This window comes from Acartia tonsa, chromosome 2 (genome assembly GCF_053477335.1).
Source record: "Acartia tonsa isolate MP-2025a chromosome 2, ASM5347733v1, whole genome shotgun sequence".
Classification (NCBI taxonomy): Eukaryota; Metazoa; Arthropoda; class Copepoda; order Calanoida; family Acartiidae; genus Acartia; species Acartia tonsa.
Window position 1 is genome coordinate 19,674,081 of NC_137261.1, and position 27,958 is coordinate 19,702,038.

The 27,958-nt window shown below is 33.6% G+C and overlaps 3 protein-coding genes across 5 annotated transcripts in view; 1 reads left to right on the forward strand and 2 right to left on the reverse strand.

Moving 5' to 3' along the window:
* Nucleotides 1-27,958, forward strand: part of LOC145306512 (uncharacterized) — a 370,409-nt gene that overhangs the window by 60,398 nt on the left and 282,053 nt on the right. The gene's annotated exons all lie outside the window — the stretch shown is intronic.
* LOC145306518 (uncharacterized) overlaps nt 1-27,958 on the reverse strand; it is a 288,222-nt gene that overhangs the window by 16,807 nt on the left and 243,457 nt on the right. The gene's annotated exons all lie outside the window — the stretch shown is intronic.
* The window catches only part of sigmar (Tumor necrosis factor alpha-induced protein 8-like protein sigmar), a 113,927-nt gene continuing 89,985 nt past the window's right edge, over nt 4,017-27,958 (reverse strand). The window contains exons 4-6 of one of the 3 annotated variants that reach the window (XM_080148702.1): nt 11,327-11,497; nt 6,202-6,318; nt 4,017-4,649 (exon numbers count right to left, since the gene is read on the reverse strand). In XM_080148702.1, the coding sequence (XP_080004828.1) occupies nt 4,518-4,649; nt 6,202-6,318; nt 11,327-11,497 (420 nt within the window). In that variant the 3' untranslated portion in view covers nt 4,017-4,517. The remainder of the gene's footprint in view (nt 4,650-6,201; nt 6,319-11,326; nt 11,498-27,958) is intronic. The other 2 variants (XM_080148696.1, XM_080148711.1) reach the window with 2 other exon arrangements.

Sequence of the window (27,958 nt, forward strand, 5' to 3'; positions counted from 1 at the left end):
CGTTTTTGCATTGGGTCTTTGTAATCAGCCAATAGGTCGAAAATATAAACACAACTACAAGTCCCTACAAATCAACATTTTTTTAAACGACATTGTGGTAACGATTATAGAGTTGCTACAAATTCTATATCTTATCTAACTATTACAGGAATCACCGTGCCAAGTTTAAAATCGATAGGACAATTCTATCATTCCCATACAGACGGACGGACGTGCAGTACGACCACCCCTAATTATAGAAATTCAGAAGATATCTTTCACAAACGGGTCTAAAACTACTATGCTACAAAAATCAATGTGATCAAATAATAATGATTTGCTAAATTTTGAAATTAGTTATTAGGAGTAAACACTTTCCCCATCCATTCAACCAAACTTAATATTGAAACCAGTTTCTTAGCCTTATCTTACTGTAAAATTACAGCAAAATTCTAATTAAAAAAATTGCTAACCTGCTGTTACACTTTTGAGATATTTAAAGGCTCTAGAATGGGCTTAATGTCCTTATGGATTTAAACATAATTTCCGCTTGTATGAAAATTAAATAAAGGAAATGATTATAATGGTATATCCTTGCCTTACTACACACAGATATCTTCAATTTTAATCATTTCCTTTTAAGATTTAACTAATATATTTTTAATTGCAAATTTTTGTTGTTCATAGTTTAAATAAAAATATTTCATGTGATTTATCTACTGCATTAACGTTATCAATAGAATTAATATTTTCAAATTGATTTAATCTTCAGAATTTGGCAAAAACTGAAAATTAATGACTATGGACATAGATAGAGATATTTTAAAAAAATCGTGTAAAATATTTAGACTCAACAAGGTCGATTATCTTCAAAATAGACGCATCCACGACAAGCTAAGAATATTTTAGATGAAAAGAACAATAAACTTTAATACAGGAATATAAGAAACCAGGAGAGGTGGTGTGCTACGAGGGTGAAAAGCAAGCAACAACTACGTGAGAGAGTATAACAGACAGACAAATTAAAGAGGCAGGGATAAAAAGGAGTAAGATAATGGCTGATAAATTAATGTACATCCCAAGTGACGATAAACAAAATTCTGTAGATTAAAATTAGTGGTTAAACCGTTGGAACACACATTATAATGAATCAACCAATCAAAATTTACTAAATGCACCAAAGATGTTAAACCAACGAATAAGAAATCATAATTATAAAACCTTGGGGACTAGTGAAACAACCAGCCCATTGTCCCCTCTCAGTTTAAAAGGGGTTTATGAAAAATAGTATCAAAATTTTCTAAAGTACGACTTTTAAGAAATAATATCCCTTTCTAAGTATTATTAAGCATGAATGCTAAAAAGTTAACAGGTTTTGGTAAGACGGCTACTTTAAGGACGTTTAAGGATGGTTGATAAAAGTATGGGCAAAAATAATTATAAAAGTATAAATATTCATATCATTAAGTCTCTAGAACAACTTCATGATAAAAATTGTTTTCTATGGCGGTTTTTGAGATCTTGAGTAACAAAATATAGAAATAAAATATCATCAAATGATAGAAAAGCCTTTGTCTGTCAGATGGCATTGTTTATTAGCATTCAGGGACTTAAAGGGATGAGACAATGGCCGATAAATTGATGAACATTCGTAATGATGATTCACAAAATTACCCCTTCTGTAGACTACATTAAGTGGTTGAAAGGTTGTCACACATCTTGCTGACAAACCAATCAAAATTCGTTAAAAGTCCTTAAAGTTGTTCAGCCAACAAATCAGAAAACTTTGATATAAAACTTTTGTGACTGGTGTAATTAACAGCCCAATGTCTCCTCCCTATTTGATTACCATTACTTTAAAACCTCCCTATAAATATTGCGTGCTAGGTGATAAAATGATTGGTTAACATCTCACCATCTTAATTAGACCCATCACACTAGCTTTAACTTAGGGCAAGGGATCATGCTTATAAAAAAATCGGATATACATACATCCCCAATAATTATAAATAAAATTACCAGTTTTGTAGATCAAATAATTGGTTAAAAATTTGGACACTAAGATTTAATATAAGTACCCAGAGATTCTAAGCCGACAAATGATATAGCCTAATGGATTTTTCTAAAACTTTGGGTACCAGTATGATTTATAGTCCTACTAGCGGCTTCGCCCCTAGCCTCTAGGGGCTTTGCTAGGTTTGATCAACTTAATTTTTCGTATTTTAGATTTAAAAAGGAAAAGTAAAAAAAAAAAATTTTTTTTGGGGGGGGTATTTTCATTTTTTTGGGGGGGTTGGGGGTGTCCCACCCCCCAAGAAAATAGCTTAAAACCATCACAGGACCAGTAGGTATATTCCCTGAAGAGTAGAGCCCAATCGGTTCAGTGGTTACTGAGATCTTAAGCTTCAGACGGACAGACAGACGGACAGACGGACAGACGGACAGACAGACGGACAGACATCGTTCTACTTTGTATTATAGAAGTCCCTTCCCATCTTAGATTAGAAAAAACATAAAGATATGAAAAAACACTTTATTTTATTACATTATTTATTTACACAAATAAAATTGACTTGAGAATTACATCCAATTAATTTATCTAAAACATTCATTAATTATATCTAAAGTACAATTTTGATAAAAGCAACAAAATTTAACTATTGTCATATACCTATCATCTCATTATAATTTATTATTGTCCTGCATTATTTTCCATTAATAACTTGATTAACAAACTAAAAAGTGCTTAATATCTTTTTGAAAGTGTTAATGAGAATAAAAAGCTTATTTTAAACAATAGTTCAAGAAAGGGAATATTAAAATATGGTAAATTTTTTTAGTTTTTTTCCTTTAACTATCCCAATCCCATTAAATTACAACAAGGTGCAAATTAAATTCTGACTTTTTCTTCAAATTAAAGTTAAAAAAAAAGAAATCACAGTTAGATTTTGATATTTCATGTTCATATATGCCTATCTTTTACTTTATTCATGTTTTTTTCCCAGCTGAATTAATTTTAAAAAATTTCAAAGGGTTTCGTGATTTTGGGAGGCAACACTTCAAAGTTGAGAAGACCTTTTTATCTGCCCCCCAAATATCATATTAGATTTTTTTTCGCTTGTTAGCTATAGCTTGGAAACTTCTCCATGAAAATTAAGTTTTTAACCAATAAAAATGTAGTTAACTCTTTCTTGCCAGTTAAATTTAAAAAATGAAGAATTTTGATTTACTATAAAAATATTTATAATTTATATCCATAAACAACACCTAAATATTTTATACTGGGTAACATTATTACAATAACAGTATACATTGAAATTAAAATCTTATTTTGTTAAAGTAATAAAAAAATATTTAATAGTCACAAAGTAAAATAAACTCACAATGCCTTAAAAGTTACGGATACATGGATTTTCTATTTATAAAAAATACTTCTTTCTGAATTTTGGATGATTTTTGAACAGATCTCGTAAGTCAGGATATAAAGGGCATTCTTAGTATCTTTATCATAGAAAGAAAGACGAGAAAATTTAAATTCACTTCCTATAAACCCAGGTTAATTTTATGTCGCCAATATAAAACAAATCTATTTTTTCCACTTATAAATTTTTAGCTTTCTAAAATGTTGTTTTTGCATACCTTGATGACGAGATCTGTAAAATAAGGGGGTGGTTTTTAATGCAACCATCTCGTAATCAATGTATAAATGGCACTTAGAATTCGAATTTTGATCTAAAATTCTGCATGAGTAATCCTTGGTAGGTCTATTTTCCCTAAATCGAACAAAAAGTTGAAAAAATAACGGCTAACAGCTGGCGGCTCAGCAGTTTAGCCATTTTTTGCGCTATTTTCAATGCAAATCATCACGAAACCTATCTCCACATAATACTATTTTCTGCTCCAAAATGTTTTCAAACGGTTCTAGCCGGTAGTTGCTGGTACTAGAAATCTGAAAATGTTGTTTTTGTATCATTTCACAAGATTTAAAGCAAAAATATGTTTCAAAAAGTTGATTCCTACGTAATTTATAACAGATTTGCCCTAAAAATAACCAAAAAACGGCTAAACGGCTGAGCCGTTAGCCGTTACTTTTTCAACTTTTTTGTTCAATTTAGGGAAAATAGACCTACCAAGGATTACTCATGCAGAATTTTAGATCAAAATTCGTATTCTAAGGGCCATTTATACATTGATTACGAGATGGTTGCATTAAACCCCCCCCCCCCTTATACATAGAAAAAAAATCGAACTTTGATATTTTTTATTTTAAGTTACACTTATTCAACTATTGGTAAATTTTATAAGAAATTCAGAAATAATGACAATAAATTAGAAATAATAGAACCGTACATCTTCTTAAGAACAAATTTTTTTGTTTCAATTTTTTAAAAAGAAATCTATTTATCAAACAAATATGTCTTTAACTTTAGTCTGAACTGTTCTATTATAACTGTACTAAAATTTTCGTCCAATTATCTGCAGAAATTAAAATAAATAATTTATAAAATATCTGGATAAAGTTGGTCAATATCCTTTTGTCAGAGCACCCCGGCCTCAATGCAGCTATTGACGTCATCCACAACCCCGCCCATAATCCTGCGCATCTCGGGGTTCTTCTTTGGCACGTAGATGCTGTCCAGAAAGTCTCCGGTCTTCACCACGGTAAATATCTGAAACAATAGTTATTTATTACATCGTTTTATAGACAGCTTTATTTTCTTATGGAAAACTGTCGGAATTTTTTTCTCATAATTTCATATGAACTTGTTTATCTTATTTTTTTGCATTTTTAAATACACTAGCGGCTTCGCCCCTAGCCTTTTATGTGAACTAACTTCCCCATAAGAAAAAAAATTGTGGAAAAATAGAGCTAACCTACGCAAGAAAAAAAAAATTGGGGGGGGGGGTAATTTTTTATTTTTGGAGGGAAGATCTTTAAGCTTCAGACGGACGGACGGACAGACGGACGGACATCAAGCTACTGTGTATTATAGATATATTCTTATGTTCTTTGCACATATTGAGTAGGTAATTGACTACTTATATAAATCTAGTATTTACATATTGGTTTATCATAATCCAAGGGTTAAGAGAAAAATAAATAAGTTAAAATTAAGTTGCCTTAAGCTTTCTATCAGAAGATTATATCGCTACTTGGCATGACACGGATTGCTCATCTGGTCGTTTCGAAATGTGATTGGTCTTAATAACAACCCAACTCCGCGTTATAACTCAAGACGTTAATAGTTCTTAATGCTGGTATATCAGATGCAAGACAATTGGAAGAAATGCATTGACCTTTTTTATTTCAGGGATGGGGATAAAATGACACTCCAAATTCTTTTGATAAGGTAATCACCCTTTTATATCAATAAAGAAGATAGAAGCTTTTTTGTTGTATAAAATGATAATCCTATTATATAATGTAGTAAGCTTTTTTTTGCTGCAGCGAAGGATCTCACTAACCGCTGAACCGCTAGTGTGTTATATAGTAACTAGCGGCTTCGCCCCTAGCCTCTGGGGGCTTTGCCCCATAGAGGTTTAATCAAACCAATTTTTCGTATTTTAGATTTAAAAGATAAATTTAAAAAAAAAAATTTGGGGGGGGGGGGGGTTGGAGGTGTCCCACCCCCTGAGAAAATAGTTATAAATCTTCCCGGGACCTATGAGAAGCTACCCTGTAAAAGAGAACCCGATCGGTTCAGCAGTTAGCAAGATCCTTCGCTACAAACAAACAGAGAGACAGACATCCTTCTACTTTGTATTATAGGTTAAGGCCATGTACATATCCTTGAATCTAATCTATGGTAGTAATTATAAGAAATGTGTGTTGTTGGAAAACATAATTAAGGTTCACAAAAACAGATGTTTAACAGGTTTATTAATATGAATAATATGCTCAGGGAGGGAGGGAGGGAGGGGACATGGGAATGTAAATTACATAATAACAGGTCAGAAGTTTAGGGATCCAAAGGGGTATATTGATATACATCCCCAAAATTGAAAATAAAAATACCACATAAAAATTGAATGTGGAGGGGAACAACTTCCCACCCCCCATAACAATGGTCCCTAAAGGCCTTTAGGGGCATAATCGCTGGTAAATAAATAAACATACACTCGAAAATAACTACGTTGAATTAAGGATTGTTTATTTCTAAGTGAAAGAATCTGAACTGATACATAACAAAGACAGAATTATCCTTAGAAAGTTGAGCTGACCTGATCTACTCTTCCTACAGATTTATCGGTAAGATGAGGTTGAATAAGGTTGACTAGCAGTTCTTCTAACTCTTCCAGTTGTTTCATCACAAAGGTTCGGTCATATGTGTGATCAACCTAAAAGCAAAAAGAAATTTGAAAATATCTTATCGATTGATTAGTTTTAAACAAGGATGACAACATCCATAAAAGCGAAGCTATGAAAAGGTAGGACAAAAGAACATTAATAATTGTAGAGTGTCAGACCTGAATAATCAGAATTTGCTTACAAAAATTGTAAATATATAAAAATTTTGATCTCCAAGTTTAAGAAATTATGCAATAAGGATTTGTATAATTTTCCTTTCCGTATCAAAATCTAACATCCCAGACAGACATTACCAAATAATTTTTAAGGGAAGCTATTTGTCTGTCTGGTATGGAAGAAATATGACATAGTTATAATCTTGCTTACATATATCACATAATATACAGGGAAAAAATATCTCTCAATTAATCATTTTTATTGCTATGTTGGAATATTGAATATATTATGTCCAGCTCATGCCATTAATGCGTCAGATTTACAATTTAAAATCTAAACAATGAATTATTTTTAGTTTTTATTAAGTGCTTTAAATTAATGATAAATGTAAAATTCACAAGTGTAAAATTATTTTTTTTCAATTTCTTGCGTGAACAGGGTTTTAACAGGGGGGTGTATTTCTATAGGGATTAAAAAAGCGAAAAGAAATTATTCCCATCTTAAATTTTTAGCTAACGAATAAAATTTTCGGCATTCACATTATTTATAGTCCAATATATCTTCCTTCCGGGTTAGATAAAATGTAGTGTAGATCTACGCATAAATTTTTATATTCAATTTGACTATTCCTTATCCCTTGCAAATGCAAATATTTTTGAACGATGTTTTCGGTTATTGCGTAAAACATCCTTTGCAATCACAACATCCTAACAGAAAAAAAATCAGATTTTTTTTTAATTTACCAAAGGCTCTACTCATATTATCAGATACAAAACTTGACAATGCCTTTATGACCTGTATAAATCTGTCCTAAAATCTTACCAAAACTGAGCCTGCTTGCAGTTTGATCGATTTAGCAACAATTAAAAAATGTTAGAAGGGGCTATCAAAGCTTTCGTTTAATTGCAAAATCTGCAAAGCATTTTTTTTCGCCAAACTTTAATGTTGTTCGGGGAATCTATTACTATTAATATCAATTATATGAGGGTAGGTAAGAAAAATATCTTAAACCCCTAGACATTATAAAGCTTCCCTGAAAAGTACAACCACTTTGGATCAGCAATTTCCGAGATCTTAGGCTTCAAACAAAAAACGGAAGATATACAGGCAATGTTGAAGTTTACCTATGTACAATACTTGAATTTTAACATAAAAGTAAATTGTGTGTATGACCACCTTGATCATAACACTAAATATCTTATGAAAATGTGAGCTCCTTGTTTAATAAACTTGGGTTAATTATCAAAGTAATTAGAAACACGAATCGCGTGTCGCAAGAAGGAGAGGAATTCTTATTCTGAATAATATCTATATGCACGTCCAGTGGCGTGCTTTACCAGGTTTTTCCAGGGAACGATGCGAAGGCGCACCTATCAATTTCAACACAACGATTTTTGACACTCCCCTTAAACCAAAATCGTGCTAGACACCCCCCTTAACTATTTTAGGGGTTGTACAACTTTATCAATGAGGGGTGATAGGGCTGCTAAATAGCCGAAAACCATCCTGTAACCTATGTGAGGCTTCAAAAGTTTTTGTTTTAATGTCCTCAAAAGTTGCACTAGAATGACATTTTGCGTCGGTTGCTCGGTGCGTTTTGTTGAAATAATGCAATCAAACAAATTCATATCCGTTTCCTTTCAGGGATCTAACGGGATAAGACAATATGACAGATAAATTGATGTACGGGATGTATACACAAAATTACCACTTCTGTAAATTACAATTAATGGTTGAAACATTTGGACACAAAATTCAATTAAGTCCCCAAAGTTATTAAGCAAACGAATAAGAAAACGTTATAATAAAACAATGGGGACTAGGGTAATTAACAGCCCAATGTCCCCTCTCTACCTGGTTTCCTTTACTAAAGATCAATGTTTTTGCGCTACCTTCCCACTCACTACTCAATGGCAGGGGTAAAGGGATAGATCATTATGATATTAATTATGCTACATAGAGTTTTAAAGACTTTTGAAGCTTGAATCATTATAAACCGTCTTCACAGACTAACATTATTTTTTCTTATTTAGAAAACTTAGTTTTTTTTATATATTGAACTATGCCTTTACCCCTTCTAAAATGTATACAAGAATGGTAATTTCCATTAGTAGCACATCTAAGGAGTAAAAAACTAAGATAATTTGATTAGTTTTTCTAATTTAAAAATGATAAATTTAGAATAAAATCATCAAACGAAAGGCGGGCATATTGAATCGAAGAGGAAATTCTCTAGTAATGAGCTAACAATTGATCAAAAACAGTCTTTATAATTACATTTCACAATAGCAGATTTTATTCTAATAAGTCTATAAAGTGATATATATTGCTGAAACAAGGCGTTTAAAAAATATTTTGAAGTAACTTTAAAAATAATACTAAACTCTTCTTTTTCTCTTTAAAATATTTTTTTCTTATCATAGCTATACTTCTTTTGGACATACATGTTCTGTCGTAAACTAATGTTAGACTAATAGACACAGTGATATCGATTGTGTTAAGTGGTTTAAAACAACTCTTGATTAACTCTATTATTAGAGCTACTATCAGATTAAAGAGGTTGGCCTTTGTAACTTTTAATATAAAATAAGAATAGGGGTAAGTTATCTGAAAAAAATGACGAAAAGTATATATTCATTAGCTTGTAACATTTATTTTTGGGGGTGGGGTTAATCAATACAATAGGAAATAAACTTTTTGAAATCATTCTAATTTAGGCTTATAGACAAAGGGTAAACAATTACAGGATTAAGAAAAATTGTCTCAATGATTCATTTCAGGAAAAATTAAACATTAAGTACTTTTAATGAAATTTAATTACACATTCGTGCATGGATCTTGGGGTATAAGACAATGGACAATCAATTGATCTACATCCACATTGACTAAATTACACCTTCTACATCAAAATTATTGGCTGAAAAAATTGGTACCTGCTAGTTTAAACCATGTTTAATTGTAGAGGTACATAATGGGGTTTAAAAGATGTATAATGCACAGTAAGGTAGAGAGGAAATTATCTTTAGCATCTAACTAAGTAATTAGTTTTATATGTACCAATATGTATCAGTATACTATTAATTATTATAGTGATGATCAACTGTTGCACCTAATTTGTTGTATTTTTTAGTAGCGTAGCTAGGTATTCTATATTCTATAATTAGGGTACGTATGTCATTGTATACGAGATATTTTACATACAAATATTTGCAGACATTCAGGGATGGGATAAAGAATAGTTATTTCTCGCATCGTATTATAAACAGCTTTCCGCGGATATTAAGTGTACAATTATAAGATTAAAACCAGTTTTATATTCGTAGAAAACTGGATATAATACGATGCTAGATAGTTTTTTCGTATTGATGAGAACTGGTTCTAATCCACCGGTTTCGAATGAATACGAGAAAGATTCTTCCTAGACCTATTAAGTGAAATTCTTCTAGGTAATAAATATTACAGAAAAAGGGATGCAAACTAAATCTATTTGTCGCTTCCCTCCATGGTATTATGGTTTACTGTTATTTCTTCATCAAAATTGTATTTATAGTTTTATCTTTTAATAGAAAAGATAAAACGTACATAATGTTATTGCAACAATTGATCATAATTAGACAATATATGTATATGTATCAACTTAAATGTGTTCCATCACAATAAGTACTATATTTTTTTTAGCAAAAAGACACATTTTAAATAAATATGGTCAACAATGTCTGCCCGTCCATCCGTCTATCCCTTTATTTTGCGGTAAACCTCAAAGCCAATTAGATTTTGCTATTTTCGTATTTTGTTATTTCCCTAACCTCACAGCTATTTAATAATGTAATAATTTTTGCTGAATTAAAAGAACACCACCATTAATTATCAATTGTTAGATTCACGATCCTATGAGCGATACCGGTAATTTTAAATATCTTGAAAGTTAATTAAAATGCTAATAAGATTTATAATTTACTCTGTCTGTAAGTAGACCTATAGATAAAGGTGGATGTAGGTTGTGCTAAAATTCCGTAAAGGTGTGAGTTTTAAGGTTTAAAACAGTAGTAAAACGAGAAAATTTATGGCAACTTTAAAAAACATTTTTTGTGTCTTTAGTTCTTTTTTTAATAAGGAATACATATATTTAGTGAATATTATCGTTGTACTACTGTTTTAAGCCTTAAAACTCACACTTTTACGGAATTTTAGCACAACCTACCTCTTTTTTTTATAATTATGAAGATATTGTTTACATCAAAGAAGGACATATGTGCCAAATGATTACTCTGCTAAGATGAGTTAAATTATAATCCCACGAATCGATAAGAGATATATAAAAATCAAAAACCCGAAGTGCTTACACCTAAATTTAGATTACCTAGCGAGAATATCTTAGGAAGTAATATTAAAGCCATAACATTTGCTATTACTCTAATACAACATATAAAGACTTAAAATGTCATATATATTCACTAGTTACTTCAAAAGGAGGGTAGGGTAGGTCAGGAAAAACAGCCTAAAACCACACCAAGAAATTTATAAAGCTTCCCTGAAAAGCAAAAGCCATTTCGACCAGTATTTTGTGAGATTTTTAGCATCAGACAAAATAATCTAACTACTTAATATTATATGATAGTAGATTATCAGCTGTCTCTTACAATAAAAATTGTTATTGCTGCGGCATTCACTTTAATAATTTTGCTTGTAATTTACTCTAAATAATCTTCAATCCTTCTCAGTATTTACTTATTAGGACTCTCTATCTATAATTCTGGTAAGGCATAAGAATCGAACAGACTCACAGGTCAATAAAAAAAAATCATAGAAAGAGAGAGAGAGAAGCTCGAATTAATAATTCAATTTTGAGATAAACTTCACTTTTCAAAAATAAATTTTTACCTGGTAGAAACTTATTAAGGTCATGGCCACCGTTCTTAGTTTCTTCTGTATCATGATAAGACCATACTTCTCATCATCATTAAATTTATCTCCCCTCTGTAGCATGCCAATTTTAACAGAAATCTTGATTATGTTGCGCACAGTCTTCTTAGACTCCTCCTTGTTACTAGTCTGAAACAGAAAACAAGGATAAAAACATACACAAGTTTAAAAGAACAAAATAATTCCTGGATAAAAATATGTACAAAGTGATTAAAAGAACAGATGTTCAGTGGAGATTATTAAAAAAATGGTATGGAAAATCACGAAACCTTTCACACGTTAACATTTTATTATTTTATTTACATTAATATTTTTGGCAAGACTTTCAGCAATTTATATTTTGGATGCTCATTGGTGTAGGGAATCTCCATAAAAAATACAGTATTGAATCTTGCATAGCAGCAGAGAAATTCACATTTTCCTCATAGCTTTACAGAATGCAGATTCGCAGCTAAAAGTTAGACGACCTTTGGAAATATAAAAATGAAATTTTGGAGTTTAAAAAAATGGCTAATCTTTTAAGTAAATTTTGAAATATGTGCATCTTTTAGACATGTTAAAGTACTTATGTAATTATGCATTTAATTTCTTTTATAAAATATATCAACTTTTATTATAGCTCATCTAAAAAAAAAGTATAAAGTTTATGTATTTCTTATCTGAAATCTTTTCCTAATTACCATTTTTGGGCGATTGGTTTTTATGTTTTTTTTCTAATTTGAGTTAACAAGAGTTCCCATAAATAACATAACTTTAACACCTACACATATATTGGATGTTTAAAACATGGAGACACAATTGGTATAAGAAGGCAACGTTAATCAGAAAAGAAACTAATCTAAATCTAGTTTCTATGATTGTAAGTTTAAAGTTTACTACTTTACATAATAGGATGTTAGTATTTAATTAAATGTTGTAAATATAATATCCTGGAAGAAGTTCCAGCTTTTTATTGAATAAACTTTTTTTATTTTAAGGAACATTCTTTCTCGTGTTTGAAACTCAATTTTTCACAGGAGAATTTTAACTAAATTTTTTCATATATGCAAATGTAATGAAAAGTCATTCTTAATTTATTTTTATCAGATGTATTATTTTATAAAGCAAAGCAATTGTATTTAGTTATCCATAAATATATAATTTCCATTAATCTAACTTTCTATTGATTTTAGGATTTAGAAAAAACACCCAAAAATTCCGGATTTATTAACTATTACTATGTTAACATTTAACTAACATAAAAAATTGTGTACTTTATTTTTACACAAATCTACAACAAGACTATAAAACAAGGTGGACAACATCCATAAAAAGAAGATCAACAGATCAGACAGAAAGACAAACGAATAACAATGCATTAATATTCAACATTATTCTAAATCTGAAAAACCTTAGTAATTCATTTTTTTGTCAACTAAAAATTTTGACTTTTTGAATACTACGCATACAATTTATTAGCGGATTTTATGTAAATAATTTTTCTTGTTTGTAAAGAGATTAACCCTTTACTGACCTCTGTTAGTAATAACCATCATATAACCATCATATCTAAATGCTAAACAAAATATATTTAACATTCATGAGCCTATTAACATTGTGGACAGTCACAATTAGGCTTAAAAAGAATTAGCAAAGTGTGTCCAAGGGGTGGGCCTGTGCGCGGCAAAATTTTAAAATTACCCTTAAATCAAAATCAGGGAATTGTAGGGGGTGGGGGACAGGTAGTATGTAATACATAATTTCTCTCCTCTTCCGTCCATCAGACAAACAACTCTTTAAATTGCACGACCTTTGTTTGAACAGTTCTAACTGTGCGTGGTAATTAGTTGCGCTTGTTTTGGGCCAATGCATTCCTCGCTGATCTAACTATTTAAGTCGAGGACCTGACATAGCAGCGATAAGAAACATTTTTAAAGTCCTTACTTATGACGCGGTGTCGGGCAGAGATTCGAACCTAACTGCGAAAATATATTGCTCTTGACTGCTAATAAAATCTGAATATTTATTCCCATCCCTAATAGGATAAATCCATTAACACTTAAGTTTTGAATAATGTGACATGTAATATTTTTATTCACTTGCTAAATTGAAAACGTGCATTCTTTATACAATATTCGTGTACACATTTAATACGAAACTGCAGTTTGGAGCATGGATATATAAAACTAAAAAAGGATAAATATACATTAATTGCAGGGATATAAAAGGATAAGACAATTACCGATAAATTGATTTACATCTCCAATGATGATGACAAAATTACCATTTCTGTAGATTACTATTAGTGATGGAAAGGCTTAGACGGGACACTCAACTTAATGATCCAACCAATCAAAATTCAATAGATGTCTCCAAAGTTGTTAAGCAAATTAATAAGAAAACGCTATTATAAAACATTAGGGACTAGTTTGATAAACTGCCCATAAACTGAATATTACTCGAACTAAAAAAACACCATTATTAATTTCAATAGTAAGAGGAATGACTAGGTACCTAATTAGAATTAGCTTACAAAACAAAATTCATACAATTAAAATTAATTTTTGTAAGGATTATCATTATCTCTGAGTGCAATATGCAATTTTTTCATAATTTTATAATTCAAGCATGGAAACAATAAATGTAAAAGTATAGATATATAATCCAGACAACTACCTGGATCCAGTGTATTGGGACCTTTTTCGTCTGCTAGAAAATCGCTTTCTTAACCTTTATTCCTCTATTGTTTTACTTAAAAATGTAAACAAGGAACAATTCATTCATTGAAACTAAGCTTGATGAGGTGTTCACATAGTTTTATCTTTGCGTAACCTGGTGTATATGCTTTATCTTTGGACTGATAGGATAGGTTATGATTTTATCTTTAATAACCTATCCTCTTAGTCCAAAGATAAAGCCTACTTACCAGGTTTACGCAAATGTGTCAAACCCCCCCCCCTTATTTTGTCTTTAAATTTAAAAAATATCATTTTATCTTACCCAAAAAAAACCATGGAAAAAATATTTTCAATATTTGAAAATTTGATATTATTAAGTAAATTGATATTTTTAATATCACAGCTACTCTTTCGATAAGATTTGTGTCCGACTGTCGAAATCCAAATATCATTGTAGTGAAATAAATAATGTTTATTTCTAGATTTTCGATTAATTCAAATTTTTACTATGAATCAACCTTAATTAAATATTTTTTTAACTTACATGTACATGTACATTATACATTAAGAGATATAAGTTTTCCGGAATTTTAATGTAGGGAGGAGATTTGAAATCTGCATCAAATTTTAAGGATTTTTTATAAAATTAGTTTTTTGTATAATTCTTTATCTAAAAGCGGAAATACAAATTAAGTTAATTAATTTTGGCATCCGTGATTAGTGGATTTAAAAAATCTGCCATCTGATTGGATGTCGTACATCATTCAACCAATTAGAGCGCAGGTAGTTTAAAATCCACCTATCCTATTGGTCAAAATTAATTAACTTAAAATGTATTTCCGCTTTTAGATAAAGAATTATACAAAAAACGAATTTTATAAAAAATCCTTAAAATTTGATGCAGATTTCAAATCTCCTCCCTACATTAAAATTCTGGAAAACTTATATCTCTTATTATACATGCCAATGACAGCCAATAAAATATATGTCTTATAATTTATGCGCAACTTCTATCAGTAATTTATCCTTGTTTATATTTACTTAAATATTAATCTTAAGTAAATATTAAATATCAAAATGAAATTGCTTTTACGATAGGTTATGAAATTTTAGCCGATCCTGGATTAAGGAAAGTTATTATAAAGCGTTATTCTATGTATTTAATTCATTTAACAATTCCTCATTTTTATACTAATGGCTGGAGGTAAATTTTTTTCTAGGGGCGTCTTATCATGGGATGTTAAGAAGCTTCGTTGAAAAGAAGAGCCACATCGTCATCTGGATTAACATCTTTCGGTACAAACACACAGACAGACATCTTACTTTGATTTTAATGAATAATGATCCCTTTCCTATTATATGAATGAATTGTCAAGTGGATAAGTGAAAGACAAATAATTTAGGATTTCTTGACAGTTTCTAAATTGAAATATGCCCACAACAAATATTATGAGCTATAGAGAATTATAATTTATGGGTATAGTCCTTTCCATGACATCGCTCCATATGGGGCGATGATTTTAATTGATCGCCTCTTATGACATGGGGCGATGTAATGGCTCCTTGAAAGGAGCGATTTAATAGCCCCTTATAACAAGAGGCGATGTTATGACTCCTTGAAAGGAGCGATTTAATAGCCCCTTGCCCTAAGAGGCGATTAAATGATCCTTTATCGCTCCTTTATCGCCCCTTCTAAAGAGGAGATGATATGTCCTCTTATCCCAAGGGGCTATTTAATTAAATATCGCCTCTTCATGGCCCCTTCACTATTATATATATCTTAGTCCCTTGATGGCCCCTACATCGCTCCTACATCGCCCCTTCATCGCTCCTCCATCGCTCCTTCTCCAAATTTATATTACATTGTACTTTGATGGCCCCTACATCGCCCCTCCATCGCTCCTACATCACCCCTTCATCGCTCCTTCTTCAAATTTATATTACATTGTACTTTGATGGCCCCTACATCGCCCCTCCATCGCTCCTACATCGCCCCTTCATCGCTCCTTCTTCAAATTTATATTACATTGTACTGTGATGGCCCCTACATCGCTCCTACATCGCTCCTTCATCGCTCCTACATCGCCCCTTCTCCAAATTTATATTACATTGCAACTTGATGGCCCCTACATCGCTCCTACATCGCTCCTCCATCGCCCCTTCATCGCTCCTTCTCCAAATTTATATAACATTGCAACTTGATGGCCCCTACATCGCTGCTACATCGCTCCTCCATCGCTCCTCCATCGCTCCTACATCGCCCCTTCATCGCTCCTTCCACAAATTTATATTACATTGTACTTTGATGGCCCCTACATCTCTCCTCCATCGCTCCTCCATCGCCCCATCGCCCCTTAATAGCCCCTTACCTTAATTTATATAAAAAAGCCCCTACATAGCCTCTCCATCGCCCCTTAATAGCTCCTTACCTTAATTTTTATAACATAGCCCCTACATAGCCTCTCCATCGCCCCTTAATAGCCCCTTATCTTAATTTATATAACAAAGCCCCTACATAGCCTCTCCATCGCCCCTAATAGCCCCTTACCTTTATTTATATAACAAAGCTCCTACATAGCCTCTCCATTGCCCCTTAATAGTCCCTTACCTTAATTTATATAACATAGCTCCTACATAGCCTCTCCATCGCCCCTTAAAAGCCCATTACCTTAATTTATATAACATAGCCCCTACATAGCCTCTCCATCGCCCCTTACCTTAATTTATATAACATAGCCCCTACATAGCCTCTCCATCGCCCCTTACCTTAATTTATATAACATAGCCCCTACATCGCCCCTCCATCGCTCCTACATCGCCCCTTCATCGCTCCTTCTTCAAATTTATATTAAATTGTACTGTGATGGCCCCTACATCGCTCCTACATCGCTCCTTCATTGCTCCTACATCGCCCCTTCATCGCTCCTTCTCCAAATTTATATTACATTGCAACTTGATGGCCCCTACATCGCTCCTACATAGCTCCTCCATCGCTCCTCCATCGCTCCTTCATCGCTCCTACATCGCCCCTTCATCGCTCCTTCTCCAAATTTATATTACATTGCAACTTGATGGCCCCTACATCGCTCCTCCATCGCCCCTTAATAGCCCCTTACCTTAATTTATATAACAAAGCTCCTATATGGCCTCTCTATCGCCCCTTAATAGCCACTTAATTTAATTATATAACATTGCCCCTACATAGCCTCTCCATCGCCCCTTAATAGCCCCTTACCTAAATTTATATAACAAAGCTCCTATATAGCCTCTCCATCGCCCCTTAATAGCCCCTTACCTTAATTATGTAACATAGCCCCTACATAGCCTCTCAATCGCCCCTTAATAGCCTCTTACCTTAATTTATATAACATAGCCCCTATATAGCCTCTCCATCGCCCCTTAATAGCCCCTTACCCTAATCTATATAACATAGCCCCTACAAAGCCTCTCCATCGCCCCTTAATAGCCCCTTACCTTAATCTATATAACAAAGCTCCTACATAGCCTCTCCATCGCCCCATAATAGCCTCTTACCTTAATTATGTAACATAGCCCCTACATAGCCTCTCCATCGCCCCTAAATAGCCCCTTACCCTAATTTATATAACATAGCCCCTACATAGCCTCTCCATCGCCCCTTAATAGCTCCTTACCTTAATTTATATAACATAGCCCCTACATAGCCTCTCCATCGCCCCTTAATAGCCCCTTACCTTAATTTATATAACATAGCCCTACATAGCCTCTCCATCGCCCCTTAATAGCCCCCTACCTTACTTTATATAGCATAGCCCCTACATAGCCTCTCCATCGCCCCTTAATAGCCTCTTACCTTAATTTATATAATCCTTACCTTAATATATATAACATAGCCCCTACATAGCCTCTCCATCGCCCCTGAATAGCCCCTTACCCTAATTTATATAACATAGCCCCTACATAGCCTCTCCATCGCCCCTTACCTTAATTTATATAACATAGCCCCTACATCGCCCCTCCATCGCTCCTACATCGCCCCTTCATCGCTCCTTCTTCAAATTTATATTAAATTGTACTGTGATGGCCCCTACATCGCTCCTACATCGCTCCTTCATTGCTCCTACATCGCCCCTTCATCGCTCCTTCTCCAAATTTATATTACATTGCAACTTGATGGCCCCTACATCGCTCCTACATAGCTCCTCCATCGCTCCTCCATCGCTCCTTCATCGCTCCTACATCGCCCCTTCATCGCTCCTTCTCCAAATTTATATTACATTGCAACTTGATGGCCCCTACATCGCTCCTCCATCGCCCCTTAATAGCCCCTTACCTTAATTTATATAACAAAGCTCCTATATGGCCTCTCTATCGCCCCTTAATAGCCACTTAATTTAATTATATAACATTGCCCCTACATAGCCTCTCCATCGCCCCTTAATAGCCCCTTACCTAAATTTATATAACAAAGCTCCTATATAGCCTCTCCATCGCCCCTTAATAGCCCCTTACCTTAATTATGTAACATAGCCCCTACATAGCCTCTCAATCGCCCCTTAATAGCCTCTTACCTTAATTTATATAACATAGCCCCTATAAAGCCTCTCCATCGCCCCTTAATAGCCCCTTACCCTAATCTATATAACATAGCCCCTACAAAGCCTCTCCATCGCCCCTTAATAGCCCCTTACCTTAATCTATATAACAAAGCTCCTACATAGCCTCTCCATCGCCCCATAATAGCCTCTTACCTTAATTATGTAACATAGCCCCTACATAGCCTCTCCATCGCCCCTAAATAGCCCCTTACCCTAATTTATATAACATAGCCCCTACATAGCCTCTCCATCGCCCCTTAATAGCTCCTTACCTTAATTTATATAACATAGCCCTACATAGCCTCTCCATCGCCCCTTAATAGCCCCTTACCTTAATTTATATAACATAGCCCCTACAAAGCCTCTCCATCGCCCCTTAATAGCCCCTTACCTTAATCTATATAACAAAGCTCCTACATAGCCTCTCCATCGCCCCATAATAGCCTCTTACCTTAATTATGTAACATAGCCCCTACATAGCCTCTCCATCGCCCCTAAATAGCCCCTTACCCTAATTTATATAACATAGCCCCTACATAGCCTCTCCATCGCCCCTTAATAGCCCCTTACCTTAATTTATATAACATAGCCCTACATAGCCTCTCCATCGCCCCTTAATAGCCCCTTACCTTAATTTATATAGCATAGCCCCTACATAGCCTCTCCATCGCCCCTTAATAGCCTCTTACCTTAATTTATATAATCCTTACCTTAATATATATAACATAGCCCCTACATAGCCTCTCCATCGCCCCTAAATAGCCCCTTACCCTAATTTATATAACATAGCCCCTACATAGCCTCTCCATCGCCCCTTAATAGCCCCTTACCTTAATTTATATAACATAGCCTCTACATAGCCTCTCCATCGCCCCTTAATAGCCCCTTACCTTAATTTATATAACATAGCCCTACATAGCCTCTCCATCGCCCCTTAATAGCCCCTTACCTTAATTTATATAGCATAGCCCCTACATAGCCTCTCCATCGCCCCTTAATAGCCTCTTACCTTAATTTATATAATCCTTACCTTAATATATATAACATAGCCCCTACATAGCCTCTCCATCGCCCCTGAATAGCCCCTTACCCTAATTTATATAACATAGCCCCTACATAGCCTCTCCATCGCCCCTTAATAGCTCCTTACCTTAATTTATATAACATAGCCCCTACATAGCCTCTCCATCGCCCCTTAATAGCCCCTTACCTTAATTTATATAACATAGCCTCTACATAGCCTCTCCATCGCCCCTTAATAGCCCCTTACCTTAATTATGTAACATAGCCCCTACATAGCCTCTCAATCGCCCCTTAATAGCCCCTTACCTTAATTTATATAGCATAGCCCCTACATAGCCTCTCCATCGCCCCTTAATAGCCTCTTACCTTAATTTATATAATCCTTACCTTAATATATATAACATAGCCCCTACATAGCCTCTCCATCGCCCCTAAATAGCCCCTTACCCTAATTTATATAACATAGCCCCTACATAGCCTCTCCATCGCCCCTTAATAGCCTCTTACCTTAATTTATATAACATAGGCCCTACAAAGCATCTCCATCGCCCCTTAATAGCCCCTTACCTTAATTATATAACATAGCCCCTACATAGCCTCTCCATCGCCCCTTAATAGCCTCTTACCTTAATTTATATAACATAGCCCCTTCATAGCCTCTTCATCGCCCCTTACCTTAATTTATATAACATAGGCCCTTTATGGCTCCTGTACAGCCTCTGTAATTGTATTGCCCCTTCATTATAGAAGGTAGGGCATTAAGGTAAGGAAGGAATGTGACCCTCTACAGTTTTAAATTTAAGTTTTAAAAGGATGACAAGGATGACAACATTTATAAAAGCAAAGCTCTGAAACGGTAGAAAAAAGTTTAAAGGAAGCCTGCAAGAAATACCACGCTTTAACTGCTGAAAGACTGCCACAAGTAGACCAAATACCCCAAATTTGAAGCCTTCAGCTTCTATAACAAAAAAGTTCTAGACATTTTAAAATGACATTTTATGTACAATGGAAATTTTGAAAGAATTGCAATGCTCATGTTGAAAACTTTAAAATTAAACTACGTGGCCTAGAAACAAAATTATAAGCTTATTTTTGTCATAAATTTAGGTTTCCAGTAACTAATTATATTTTTACAATAAAAATACCCATTTTTATAGTCAAAATCATTAAAAAAAAATAAGTTTTACTTGCGTTGTACCGAATGTACTGTAGCCAATCAGAAGGCTGAATCAGCTTAACAACCAATCACAGCTAAGCTTGTATTAGTTTACCCCTTTGTTTCCGCTATGATTTTCGTTTAAAAATGCAATTTAAATCGATTTTTTTTCATAGATTTTGACTATGAAATGTGGTGTTTTTATTGTAAAAATGTAATCAGTTACAGGCAATCTAAGTTTCTGACAAAGATAAGGTTATAATTTTATGTCTAGGCAACGTAATTTAATATTGTTTTTTCTTTTATGAGCATTGGAAATCTTTCAAAAATTCCATTGTACATAAAATGCTATTTTGAAATGCCTAGAACTTTTTTGTTATTGAAGCTGAAGGCTTATAATTTGGGGTATTGGGTCTTCTTGTGGCAGTCTTTTAGCAGTTAAAGCGTGTTATTTCTTGCAGGCGTCCTTTAATGAACATTAATAATGTAGAGTGTCAGAACTGAATAGTCAGAACATAAATTTAAAATTCGAAACAAAATTGTAAGTAAATTTATTGAGAAATTGCTAACATGCAGGAAAATGCTTAAGGACGTACTCACATTTTTTGGACTTGATTATAGATATGATTCGCATTCTATTTTGTTGTCCTAGGAATCAGTATCCCAGAAATCAGATTAATCGGATAATTTTGATACATAAAAATTTGTTGTAAGTTAATAATTAGTATGCTTAAAATGGACGTATGGATATTCTGATAATGATTATAGACTTTCTAAATCGTACCTTTCTACTACAGGAATCACATGCCTAAATTAACGAAAATAGCTAACCGTTACGGACGTACGGACTGATCCTTAATATAGAAAAGCTTTGCTTTTAAAAAGTTAAAAAGATTTTTTGAGGGGATGGGGTAATATTTTTCTTGGGGTGAATTTTCTGGGAGGGTGGAGATACCCTCCCTCGAAATAATTATAAACCCTCTATGAACTTAAAAGAAGCTTCACTGTAAAGGAGAACCATAGAGGTTCAGCGGTTAGCTTTTCTACAGACAAAAAAAAGATTACTACTTTATATAATAGGTTATGAAAAAGGAAAAAAAGCAAGATAACAAGGATAACAACATTCACAAAAGCAAAGCTCTAAAATCAGGAGGTCAAACATAAATTTTGTTAAAATTAGCGTAAATCTATAATACAAAGTAGAATGATGTCTGTCCATCCGTCTGTCTGTCTGTCCGTCTGTCTGTCCGTCTGTCTGTCCGTCTGTCAGTCCCTTAAGATCTCGGTAACCACTGGACCGATTATATTCTACTATTCAGGGAATATACCTACTGGTCCTGTGGTGGTTTTAGGCTATTTTCTTGGGGGGTGGGATACCCCCAACCCCCCCAAAAACAAAAAAATCCCCCCCCCATTTTTTTTTTTGCTGAAGATTTTCTTGGTCCTATTACGAATTTCGCCAAAAAAAAATTTTATCACCTCTTGGGGCAAAGCCCCTGAGGCTAGGGGCGAATCTGCTAGTATAGAATATAGTAAAAGGGCATAATTTTATTTTTAGTATTTGATTATAATACTAAACCTTGTTGTCCTAAGAAACATTACTCCAAAACCCAGATGAATGGGACAATGATATTATACAAAAAAATGGACGTACATACTTTCTAGTAATGAATATAGTATTGTACCCAACTGTTATAGAAATCATTCTGCAAAGTTTGAAATCGATAGGATATTTATAACATGTCTAAATTAAAGAAAATGTCGTCTAACCGTTTGGACGTACGGACAAACCAATCCTTACTATAGAAAAGTTTCGCATTTAAAAAGGAAAATTATAATGAAAATATAATGAATTAATAAAATAAATATAAATAATATAATAACATAATGAAATAAAGAAAAAAAATAAACTAAGAGAATGAAATTTTTTAGTTAAATAGAATATTGAATAAGGATCATATAATGGACAAACAGACAAAGTAAGTTATAGAGCAGACTTTAAGAGAATATGCTATTACTCAAAGATTATCACGAAACCTAAGTCTTTTGAAGCATAATTGAGAGACAGACAAAATAATTTATAGACTGGATATACATATGTCATGGGAATATTCACTAAAAATCTCAACAGTCTATCTTTAACAATAGCAGAGAAAACCACATGCTTAACTTAATGAGAAGAGCAATGACGAAAGGACTAGCCCTAATTGTAGAAAAGTCTCTCTTTTAACAAAAAAAGTATTTTTTTTGGTCTGAAGCTTAAAAATTTCATAAACTGACTAAATTCTCCATTTAAGGGAAGCTTCACATAGGTCATGGGATGGTTTTTTGCTTTTTCATTTTCAGATTTAAGCCCCTAATTGGTTTAGGCTATTTTTCTGCCTCCTTACATTAAAAAGAGCGCAGCTGCAAGTGAATAAGAAAAGAGAAATATAAAAGAAGAATACATATTATCCTATTATATAAAGTAGTAAAACATAAACAAACGTTGGAGTGGACAAACCTAGGAATGGGACAATCGTCGGAGTGGACATTGCTTATGTAAAACGCAGGAGTGTCTTTTATTTTATTTATAAGATAAAAATCTTTCAAAACAAAAAAAAATCTTGAATATCTTTTCTCACAGACTGAAATTTTAAAATCAGTCTAACAGTTTTCCAAAGTAGGTAAGTTCTATCGAAAGGCAAAGGTTTGAAACAGATAGAACATTTCATTAAACTAAAACATATTTTTTTCTCACATTGTTTACAACTGTCAAATAGGTTTTTTTATATGCCTAACCCCTGCAGGGGGCTTATTTGTATATTTATATCTTAACCTAACCTAACCTGTGTAGAAATAACTAAACAAATGTTGTTGAAACCTAATTTTTAAGATATTATAGACACTTCTGCGTTTTACTTATATAATGTCCACTCCGACATTTGTCCGAAATATCCTGTGTTTGTCCACGTTAGTAAGGCTTTCTGTTCTGAAACTTAAGATCTCAATAACTACTAAACAGATTGGGCTTTCTATTTCAGGTAAGCTTAATATTTGTCTTGTAATGGCTTTAGGCTATTTTATTTTAAGTCGAGGGATGGTTTTAGGCTATTCTATTTTAAGTCCTGGGAAGGCTTTAGGCTTTTATTCATTCCCCTTTGAATACAGAGCCAATAGATGCTGGGGGCGTAGCCGCTAGTCGATATACAAAGTTTTTTTTTGTCTGTAGCAAAGGATCTCGTTTGCTGCTAAACCGATATGATGTATGTCTGTCTGTCTATACCGTAGGATCTTGCTAACCGCTGAGTACTGAGATGATTTTAAGATAGTTTATTTTTTTTCCTTATAATAAAATAACAGGATATTTGTCCATAAAAAGCGAAGCAATATCTTAATTTTTGTTGTTGGAACTGTTATTCAGTTGATTATACCAAGGATCTAAAGGAATAAGACAATGGCCGATAAATTTTTATCCATCCCTAATAACGATACACAAAATTGCAACACTACAACCAAAATATGACAAAAGTCCCCAAAGTTTTGAGCCAACGAATAAGAAAACTTCATTATAAAACTTTGGAGACTATTGTAAAAATTGCCTAATGTTTCCTTTATCCCTGAGATTATACAGACTATCCTTAAACTAATATTTACATTAAAGTAACAGGATGTTTATCAGTATCAACTGAACCGATATGCTTCTCCTTTACATTGAAGCTTATTTTACTCGCAGGAAAAGTTTTCATTTTGGGGAGGGGACTAACACTTTCAGCCCCCGGAAGGTATCACTTCCCTTAAATTCTTAACCTTCCCCCTCCCCCCCCTCTCCACCACATCTATTCATTAAAGTACTCCTAGGGTCATCTATGGGATTAGCCGTTAGTGACTTAAAAATAATTCAAGTGCAATGATATATTTACCAAATTAATACGATAATTTTGTATACATTTTTTATGAAAAAAAATTATTTTGCCAAAGGCAGCCAAAAAATAAGCAGCAAATATTTCAAAAATGCTCTGATAATCAGAGATCTACAGGGATAAGACGATTGTCGATAAAATGATATATATACATATATACAGTGTGTTTTTTTATGAGAACTTTTTTGAAAGCAATTTTACCTTACTTATAGTTATTAGAATTTAATGATTAATGGCTTATTCTCTTCTTTTTTATAACCTTTAATAGAAAAGCAAAAAATATTTCAGTTTTTATTCAAAAAGTACAGTAAATTAAAAAATTTAAAACTTAGGTGTCAACATCTAAAAATGGTTTTAGTGCATTTTTCTTATAATCTACCTTTGCAAGAATGGCTGCAAAACGCTTCAAAGTTGAGATATTGAGCTAAAAATTTATATAGATACTACTTGTGACATGTACTAGAACATTTTGAAATTTGAAGGCCATATCTCAACCAGGGAGGGAATACTGGCCCCCCAATGTACTCCCTCCATTCTTGGAAAGGGTAGAAGATTTGAGCATAAGAAAAATGCGCTAAAACCATTTCTCGTATTCATTTGAATCCGGTGGATAGGAACCGGTTCTCATCCATACGAAAAAACTATGTCTAGCATCGTATTATATCCAGCTTTCTACGAATATAGATATGTACAATCATAAGATTAAACCCAGTTTTTTTAGCCGGTGCCTTCTGCACCTCGGGGCTAAAAAAACTAGTTTTAATCTCATAATTGTACTTTCTATATCCGCGGAAAGCCGTTTATAATACGATGCGAGAAATAACTATTTTAGATGTTGACACCCATGTTTTGAAATTTTGAATTTACTGTACTTTTTAAATAAAAACTGAAATATTTTTTTGCTTTTCTGTTAATGGTTATAAAAAACGAAGAGAATAAGCCATTAATCATTAAATTCTGATAACTATAAGTAGGGTAAAATTGCTTTCAAAAATGCTCTCATAAAAAAAAACACTGTATATATATGTATGTTTATATATTAATTATTCCCATTGATGATTCACAAAATTACCCCTTCTTTAGTTTAGAATTAGTGGTTGAAACATTTAGACACTCAACTTAATGAACTAAACAATCACAAAACAATAAAAAGTCCCCAAGGTTGTTAATCTAACGAATAAGAAAACGGTATTATAAAACTTTGGAGACTAGACAGCACTCTTGGATAAGCCAACTTATAACACTTTGGGAACTATCCTAATCCTCCCTGGCGAAATGACAATGAGATTTTTTGGTAAATTTGTGGCAAACTTTATTCTTAATAAATTAGCACTTGGCAAAATTATACTGGAGAGATATTTCATTGAAGAATAAATTTTTTTTTTGCCCAAACTTTTCGTCAGCCAATAATAACAGATAAGTTAAACATTGTAAAAATAATATAGTAACTTAACTCGAGTTGTCAACGGCAGAAATTAGGTCCTGAGATGGTTTTAGGCCTGGAAAGGTTTATAACAATTTTATCTGTATTTCTTAAAATAAATTAACAGAATCTTTGTCTGTATGTATGAATGTCTGTCTGTACCGAAGGATCTTGCTAACCGATGAACCAATATGGTTCTCCTTTACAGTGAAGATTCCTATAGGTCCTGAGATCGTTCTCCTTAATAGGGTAGCTTCTCATAGGTCCTGGGGAGGTTAATAACTATTTTATTTTAATCCTTATAATAAAGTAACAGGATCTTTGTCTGTATGTATGTCTGTCTGTACCTTGCTAACCACTAAACCGACATGGTTCTCCTTTACAGTGAAGCTTCCTATGGGTAATGAGATGGCTTTAGGCCATTTTATTTTTAATCCTTATAAAAAGTAACAGGATCATTGTCTGTATGTATCAAAGAAGATCGCTAACTGCAGAACCAATATGGTTCTCCTTTATAGGGTAGCTTCCAATAGATCCTGGGAAGGTGTATAACTGTTTTGAAGGAGGATATAAGGGGCTATTAAGGGGCGATGGAGAGGCTATGTAGAGGCTATGTTATATAAATTAAGGTAAGGGGCTTTTAAGTGGCGATGGAGGGCTATTAAGGGGCGATGGAGAGGCTATGTTATATAAATTAAGGTAAGGAGCTATTAAGGGGCGATGGAGAGGCTATGTAGCGGCTATGTTATATAAATTGGCTATTAAGGGGCGATAGAGAGGCTATATAGGGGCTATTTTATATAAATTAAGGTAAAGGACTATTAAGGGGCGATGGAGAGGCTATGTAGAGGCTATGTTATATAAATTAAGGTAAGGGGCTATTAAGGGGCGATGGAGAGGCTATGTAGGGGCTATGTTATATAAATTAGGGTAAGGGGCTATTTAGGGGCGATGGAGAGGCTATGTAGGGGCTATGTTATATATATTAAGGTAAGGATTATATAAATTAAGGTAAGAGGCTATTAAGGGGCGATGGAGAGGCTATGTAGGGGCTATGCTATATAAATTAAGGTAAGGGGCTATTAAGGGGCGATAGAGAGGCTATGTAGGGCTATGTTATATAAATTAAGGTAAGGGGCTATTAAGGGGCGATGGAGAGGCTATGTAGGGGCTATGTTATATAAATTAAGGTAAGGAGCTATTAAGGGGCGATGGAGAGGCTATGTAGGGGCTATGTTATATAAATTAGGGTAAGGGGCTATTTAGGGGCGATGGAGAGGCTATGTAGGGGCTATGTTACATAATTAAGGTAAGAGGCTATTATGGGGCGATGGAGAGGCTATGTAGGAGCTTTGTTATATAGATTAAGGTAAGGGGCTATTAAGGGGCGATGGAGAGGCTTTGTAGGGGCTATGTTATATAGATTAGGGTAAGGGGCTATTAAGGGGCGATGGAGAGGCTATATAGGGGCTATGTTATATAAATTAAGGTAAGAGGCTATTAAGGGGCGATTGAGAGGCTATGTAGGGGCTATGTTACATAATTAAGGTAAGGGGCTATTAAGGGGCGATGGAGAGGCTATGTAGAGGCTATGTTATATAAATTAAGGTAAGGGGCTATTAAGGGGCGATGGAGAGGCTATGTAGGGGCTATGTTATATAAATTAAGGTAAGGAGCTATTAAGGGGCGATGGAGAGGCTATGTAGGGGCTATGTTATATAAATTAGGGTAAGGGGCTATTCAGGGGCGATGGAGAGGCTATGTAGGGGCTATGTTATATATATTAAGGTAAGGATTATATAAATTAAGGTAAGAGGCTATTAAGGGGCGATGGAGAGGCTATGTAGGGGCT